The sequence below is a fragment of the Selaginella moellendorffii genome, unplaced genomic scaffold (genome assembly GCF_000143415.4).
Source record: "Selaginella moellendorffii unplaced genomic scaffold, v1.0 SELMOscaffold_51, whole genome shotgun sequence".
NCBI classification, from domain to species: domain Eukaryota; kingdom Viridiplantae; phylum Streptophyta; class Lycopodiopsida; order Selaginellales; family Selaginellaceae; genus Selaginella; species Selaginella moellendorffii.
In genome coordinates, this window is record NW_003314312.1 from 253,227 (window position 1) to 259,502 (window position 6,276).

The following is a 6,276-nucleotide window of genomic DNA, read 5'->3' on the forward strand; positions in this document are numbered from 1 at the left end:
ACCAGTTCTTCTGGAGAAATCCAGATGGCTTCCATCCACTTTGGCGCTGAGCGCTACCCTCCTCTCTCCTCTCTTTCTCTTTCTTGCAGCTCGATTCTTCTCTTCCAGGTTCGTAGCTCACTCGCATTTCCAATCGATCGCGCTGCCGCATTGTAATCGATCTCTCTTGTCTAGGTTTTCTTGCGGCGATGGCCTGCCTGGCCGTGGACAATGCGTGGTGCCATCGGTTCGAGGCCTCCATCCCCGAAGCTCGGAGTGATTTGAGCTCTCGGATTGCGTTTCCAGCGTCGCGGCAGAGGAGATTCCTCAAGGTAAGATCACGAAATTTTAGGCGCGCAAAGAGAGATAGATCCAATCAATCGATTCTAACGCATTGGAAGGATGAATGCAGTGTCGCAGTCGACCACGCCGATCACAGTGGCTTCTCAAGGCCTCCGGGTCGGACGATAAGTCAAATTCCACTCCCAGTGGCACCAAGACTGCTGACAAGGAGGAAGAGAAAGCTTCGGATTCGCAAGAAAAGCAGGAGGAGCAGCCACAGGAGATCAAGCAAGAGATGGATTGGAAACAAGACGAGGATTTCAAGAAGTTCATGGGAAATCCTTCCATCGAGGCAGCGTTGAAGCTGGAGAAGAAGAGAGCCGAGCAAAGACTCAAGGAGCTAAACAACGAGCAGGGTGGCAACGTTTTCACGGGCTTGATACAAAACATATCACGAAGTATCGTCCAAAGAGAAAAGGATAGGCTGGAGCAAGTCGAGCAGAAATTCAAGGCACTGGATCTTGGCAAGGTATGCGTTCCTTTTTTTTTTTCTCTTTTGCTCTTAAATGTGACTTTGCAGTTGAAAAGCTGCTTTGGATACGATACATTCTATGCGACCGATGTTCGCCGCTTTGGAGACGGTGGAATTTACATTGGAAACTTGAGAAAGCCCATCGATGAAGTGATCCCAGTATTGAAAGAAAGGCTGGCCAATGCCGCTGGAAGGGAAGTGACGATCTGGTTTATGGAAGAGGAGGATCGGGAAGGCAACGACATAAAAAAACAAGTGAGATTTTCCTTTGTATTCGTGGTGTTCTTACTTGTTCGTGCCAAACTCGTGTTTGTGATCCAGGTTTGTGTCGTTCAGCCCAAGGAGGAAATCGACCTTCAATATGAGCTTTCTTCACTGAACAATGTTGCGGGGTACATCAGCGCTTTGCTCCTCGGAGTCACAACTCTGGGAACAATCTCGCTGACGAGTGGTTTTTTCTTGACACCAAACGCCACCTTTGACGATTATATCGCTCGAGTTCTACCTCTTTTTGGTGGATTTATCACCATTCTCGGTGTCTCAGAGGTACGATTTATTTGGGCTATGAACTTGCGTTCCTATAAAACTTTTTTTCTTCTTTTTTTTTCACAGGCTGCTACACGGCTTACTGCGAACAAGTATGGCGTTCGTCTCAGCCCATCATTTTTAATCCCTTCGACATGGACTGGATGCCTCGGCGTTGTAAACAACTACGAGTCCATACTTCCCAGCAAGAAAGCACTCTTCGACATTGCTGCTGCTAGAATAACCAGTGCCTACGTTACGTCTTTTCTTCTTGCTGCAATTGCGTTTTACCTCGACCAAAGCCTCAACGGTGGTGATAACGCTCTGTAAGTTTTCTTTCCTCTGCTCTTTTCTTTCTATCTTCCTCGGTTGATTGGATCTGGTGTACAGGTATATAAGGCCGCAGTTCTTCTTCAATAATCCTCTCCTCTCCTTCATCCAGTACGTGACTGGGCCTTACACTGACGAACTTGGAAACGTTCTTCCTCAAGCAGTGCCAGGTCTTGGTGTTCCGGTCGATCCATTAGCGTTTGCTGGCCTCCTTGGTAAGAATATGAAATCTCTCGTTTATTCTCCAAAACTGAGAGAGAGAAAACACTTACAGGAATCGTGGTGACTTCCATGAATCTCCTGCCCTGCGGGAGACTCGAAGGTGGCCGAATCGCCCAAGCTCTCTACGGCAGGAGAGTGGCAAACATTCTCTCTTTCTTCACATCTCTAGCTCTCGGGGTTGGGGGCGTCACTGGGAGCGTGCTAAGCTTGACGTGGGGTTTCGTGGCTACGTTTTTCCGCGGCGGGGAGGAGCTCCCGGCTGAGGATGAGATCACACCACTTGGAACGAGCCGCTACATCTGGGGGTACGCTCTTGCAGTCTTTTGTTTGCTCACGCTCTTTCCAAACAGTGCTGGAACTTTTCCCAGTGTTCTTTACACCCCACCATTCTTTAGGGGCGATGGTGGTTTCTAAGCTAAAAAACAAATTTTGATTATTAAAAGCCATAAACCAGCACCATCTGCTATAGTTTCTCAGATGGATTTGCATATCTCTAGAATTATATCTCTAGGAACATATATACAGTTCACATATGCAGTTTTTCCTCTTCATGGTATTGGAGCAATTGTGTTGTGGCTAATGCCTAGGATCAAAGAGCCAATTGCTCTGATACCAAGAGTAGGGGAGAGGGATTCACACAAGGAGGAAGAAGTGTGTATCTTAAGTGTATATGGCAATCATATCATGCTTTCTATCAAGTTATATTGAAGCGCATAATCACGCTATATACATGTCATATAATCACGCTTACCTCAACAGTAATGCATGGCCTCCAGCACTGGTCATGCAGCCCAGAGCCGAGGAGGAGATGGCAGACGGTATGTAGTCTCCAAGATCAATTTTATTTTGGTGTTAAGAAATTGAATGAAGCTTGATTTTTCCTCAGAGGGAAGGAGCCACGACACAAAATGGCTCTTTCTTCTCGGGCTGATCCCACAGAAGCTCTGTCTCTTCAGCGAGTTCTGATCGTGAACTCAAGGGCTTCCAGGGTGTAAGTCCACTTTTGCACTTTATACACATCGTCCTGTAAGTTTGTCTCTTGTGTTCTTTCAACTTTGAGACGATCATTCACAACTGAATGCTATTCTTACAGTGGTTTGATCGCCACAAGAAAACTAGAAAGTTACAGAGCTTTGCAGTTTGCAGACCTCGTTGGGCTGTTTCTTGGAAAGTTTAAAGTTTGGAGCTTTTTTCTTTGAGTTCTTTTTGCCGACCCATTGACTAAAACAAGTCTTTTTGGCAGTCAATGGTCGCTCCCGCATTCGAATCCCGTTTGTGTTTCTAAGTTGTTCCTGCTTTTCTTGCTCTTAAAATGTGATTTGCAGTTGAAAAGCTGTGAAAAAGCCAATCGATGAAGTGCTTCCAACATTGAAAGAAAGGCTGGGTGGGCAATGCCGCTGGAAGAAAGGTGACGATTCTAAAAAAGAATCTTCCCTCAGTTCTTTAATAAAAGGCATATTCGCAATAGTGCATTTTCTTAAGACCAAAGCAAAAGGGGACTATAAATAGTGCCTGGTATCTTCCAGAAGCTTTCTTAGGGCTTTTTGTGTCATGGAGAAAGCGATGTCACGTAGCAGAGGCGGAGGCGGTAAGACTCGCACTTTCAAGGCGCCAGCAAAATCGGCGGCCAAGGCGCCCGCTCCAGGTATACAGTAAATCGCAACCGGGTTTGATCGCATTTCATCTCGATCTCCTTGAGCAGCTTACCATGCACCGCCTCCAGCACCGGTCCCGCAGCCCAGCGCCGGGGGCATAGGAGGAGGAATCGCGGCCACGATGGTAGACGGTACGTATCCCCAGTGATCGATTCTACTTCGGTTTGTGAAGAAGATTGAAAGGAGGCTTGGGCTTTTCGTTTGTTTTACCAGGACTTGTGTTTGGAGCCGGCAACGCTGTGGCTCACCGGGCTGCAGACGCGATCATGGGTCCGCGTGTTGTGCAGCACGAAATGACGCCTTCTTCTCAGGCTGCCAGTACTCCCGCAGAAGCTCTGCCTCAGCCAACAAGCTCTGGTAGTGATCCATGCCTCAAACAATTCAAAGCGTTCCAGGATGTAAGTCTCACACATAATTCATGTTTGCGCTTTCATATTTGTATAAGATCATCATCTTTTTTCTTGTGTTTTCACAGTGCATTGCGGGCAATCCCGATGACATATCGAAGTGTCAGTTTTACATTGACATGTTGGGAGAATGCCGCAGGACCGCTGGTTCAAGTAAGTTCAGCTCTTGGGTGAATTCCAAAATTGAGACGATCGTTCACAACTCAATGCTGTTCTTGCAGTGGTTTGATCGCCAGAGGAGGTGCCAAACTAGAAAGTTTCACGAGTTTTGCAGAGCTAGTTGGGACAAGTCGGCATGTTTCTTGGAAAGTTTAAAGTTTGGAAGTAAAGGAGCTTTTTCTTTGTTCTTTCTACCTTTGACTGCCCTCCATTCATTGACTGAAACTAACCAGGAACACGGTCTTTTGGCAGTCAACGGTGCTGCTGCCGAGAAGCTTCCTCTTGTTCGTGTTTAGGGCTGGCGTGGCTGGGCCAAACCGTCGTTCCTGTGTCCCCTTCACACGCTGTTCGAGGTTGTTGATGAGCTTCCCCTCCCCGTGAGCCTTTCAAAGAGAATTTAGGGTTCTCGGCGCGCTCAATGCAAGCATGGTTCTCTGTCGAGAAGAAGAAGAAGAAGAAGAAGAAGGGGAAGAGGAGGAGGAGGAGGAGGAGGAGGAAGATTTTGCCGATGAACACACTGGCATTCTCTTCCCCAGAGAGAAAGAAATCGAAAATGCAACAGCGCCAGTGAATTTGAGTTTGGGATTGGTGGAAAAGGAGAAAATCCAGATTGAAGGAGGAGGAGGAGGAGGAGATGATGCAAGAAATTCTCTCTTCCAGATTGGAATTCCAGCGATTCGCGCCGAGCTCGCCATGCAATTCCGCCTGGGGTGCCCCATCATGGCCATGAATCTCATCTGGTTCGCCAAATTCCTAGCCACCACGCTCTTCCTGGGCCGGCTGGGCGGCGTGGAGCTCGCGGGAGGCGCCCTAGCTCTCACCTTCGCCAATGTCACCGGCTACTCGATCCTCCTCGGCCTCGCCACTGGAATGGAGCCGATTTGCAGCCAGGCATTCGGCGCCGGGCGGATGGATCTCATGGCCTCAGCGCTCCAAAATGCGATCCTCATGTTGCTCCTGGCGTGCATTCCAATCGCCCTCGCCTGGCTCTACAGCGTTGAGAGATTCTTGATCTTCTTGGGCCAAGATCCATCCCTGGCCCGCGCCTCAGCAAGATTCTTGAAATTTCTCCTCCCGGATCTGTTCCTCCAGGCCGTGATCACTCCCCTGCGGATCTTCCTGCGCTGCCAGAGCGACACACTGCCAATGACCATCGCCTTCACTGCCGGGATTCTCCTCCACATTGGCCTCGGATTCCTGCTCGCCATGGACCTGCGCGGCGCTGGGATTGCTCTGGCGATGGGCATTGGCGATCTTTTCACGCTCGCGCTGCTTTTAAGTCTCGTCCTCGCCAAGAGCAGAGCCTCTTCTTCCAAGAACCCTAAAATCGAGAACACGAAGAACACGAGGAGGAAGAGATGGAAGCCACTGATCAAACTGGCACTGCCCTCGTGCGCCATGGTCTGTCTTGAGTGGTGGAGCTACGAGGCCATCGTTCTTCTTGCCGGGCTGCTCCAGGATCCAGAAATCTCCGTCCCAGCTGCCGCGATCGTGCTGAATTTCGACGCAATCCTCTACGCGCTCCAGATCACGCTCGCCTCCTGCACCGCCACCCGAATCGGCCACGAGCTGGGCGCGAATTCGCCCTCCTCTGCCCGGACCGCGGCAATCGCATCGCTGCTCGCAAGCCTGGCAATGGGATCGGCGACCTTCGCCTCTCTGGCGGCGTTGCGATCGCTGTGGGGGCGGCTCTTCACGGCCGATCCAGCGATTGTGCGCAGCGTAAGGCGATCGATGCCGGTGGCGGGTGCGATCGAGCTCGCCAATTTCCCGCTGCTGGTGCTGTGCGGGATCTTGCGTGGGAGCGCGAGGCCAGCGGCGGGCGCGGTGGCGAGCCTGGGATCGTTCTACCTCATTGGGCTGCCGTGTGGAGTGGCGCTGGGATTTGGGGCGGGGCTGGGCCTGGTGGGGCTGTGGCTGGGATTGCTAGCGGCGGTGGTGGCGTGTGTGGCGCTCACGGGGATGGTTGTTCTTGGCACGGACTGGAAGGAGATGGCCATGGCTTCCCAGCTGCAAATCCGATCTTGGGACACTCCTAGCGAAGTGTGGCATTCTAACGATCCTGATGGAAAAGAAATGGATGAAATTTAAATCCTGGAATATTTTATATTCTAAGCTTATTCGCTATGATTAAATTGAATTTTACCGCCTTTTTGCTACTTACCTTTACCATCACCACTATAAT

General features: G+C 50.1%; 4 protein-coding genes across 6 annotated transcripts in view; 3 read left to right on the forward strand and 1 right to left on the reverse strand.

Moving 5' to 3' along the window:
• The first annotated feature begins 12 nt into the window (after positions 1-12).
• On the forward strand, positions 13-2,360 carry LOC9633946 (probable zinc metallopeptidase EGY3, chloroplastic). Of its 2 annotated transcripts, XM_024687007.1 has the most exons (8): positions 13-108; positions 175-311; positions 392-790; positions 842-1,048; positions 1,115-1,339; positions 1,406-1,644; positions 1,709-1,863; positions 1,923-2,360. In XM_024687007.1, exons 2-8 carry the CDS (start codon positions 189-191, stop codon positions 2,282-2,284), a joined length of 1,710 nt encoding a protein of 569 aa, XP_024542775.1. In that variant the 5' UTR covers positions 13-108; positions 175-188; the 3' UTR covers positions 2,285-2,360. The 2 variants fall into 2 exon arrangements, with proteins under 2 accessions (XP_024542775.1, XP_024542774.1); XM_024687006.1 differs by having other exon boundaries at positions 392-1,048.
• Positions 2,361-3,426: 1,066 nt separating this feature from the next.
• LOC9634173 (coiled-coil-helix-coiled-coil-helix domain-containing protein 10, mitochondrial) lies at positions 3,427-4,283 on the forward strand. 2 transcript variants are annotated; one of them, XM_002981786.2, is made up of 5 exons: positions 3,427-3,515; positions 3,573-3,656; positions 3,739-3,923; positions 4,001-4,085; positions 4,154-4,283. In XM_002981786.2, exons 1-5 carry the CDS (start codon positions 3,434-3,436, stop codon positions 4,159-4,161), a joined length of 444 nt encoding a protein of 147 aa, XP_002981832.2. In that variant the 5' UTR covers positions 3,427-3,433; the 3' UTR covers positions 4,162-4,283. The 2 variants fall into 2 exon arrangements, with proteins under 2 accessions (XP_002981832.2, XP_024542723.1); XM_024686955.1 differs by having other exon boundaries at positions 3,427-3,502; positions 3,572-3,656.
• Positions 4,284-4,583: 300 nt separating this feature from the next.
• On the forward strand, positions 4,584-6,182 carry LOC9634174 (protein DETOXIFICATION 51). Its single transcript, XM_002981787.2, has one exon. It carries the CDS (start codon positions 4,785-4,787, stop codon positions 6,180-6,182), a length of 1,398 nt encoding a protein of 465 aa, XP_002981833.2. The 5' UTR covers positions 4,584-4,784.
• A 65-nt stretch (positions 6,183-6,247) lies between these two features.
• LOC112350517 (putative pentatricopeptide repeat-containing protein At2g01510) overlaps positions 6,248-6,276 on the reverse strand; it is a 753-nt gene continuing 724 nt past the window's right edge. Inside the window, exon 2 of the mRNA XM_024686847.1 lies at positions 6,248-6,255. Within this exon, the coding sequence (XP_024542615.1) occupies positions 6,248-6,255 (8 nt within the window). The remainder of the gene's footprint in view (positions 6,256-6,276) is intronic.

Excerpts from the sequence above, each read along its gene's own strand:
- LOC9633946 (XM_024687006.1), top strand. The coding sequence starts at position 189 with ATGGCCTGCCTGGCCGTGGACAATGCGTGGTGCCATCGGTTCGAGGCC. Across the intron at positions 312-391 it reads GGCAGAGGAGATTCCTCAAG|TGTCGCAGTCGACCACGCCG; the intron begins GTAAGATCACGA and ends GGATGAATGCAG. Across the intron at positions 1,864-1,922 it reads AGCGTTTGCTGGCCTCCTTG|GAATCGTGGTGACTTCCATG; the intron begins GTAAGAATATGA and ends AAACACTTACAG.
- LOC9634173 (XM_002981786.2), top strand. The coding sequence starts at position 3,434 with ATGTCACGTAGCAGAGGCGGAGGCGGTAAGACTCGCACTTTCAAGGCG. Across the intron at positions 3,657-3,738 it reads CGCGGCCACGATGGTAGACG|GACTTGTGTTTGGAGCCGGC; the intron begins GTACGTATCCCC and ends TTGTTTTACCAG. Across the intron at positions 3,924-4,000 it reads AATTCAAAGCGTTCCAGGAT|TGCATTGCGGGCAATCCCGA; the intron begins GTAAGTCTCACA and ends GTGTTTTCACAG.
- LOC9634174 (XM_002981787.2), top strand. The coding sequence starts at position 4,785 with ATGCAATTCCGCCTGGGGTGCCCCATCATGGCCATGAATCTCATCTGG.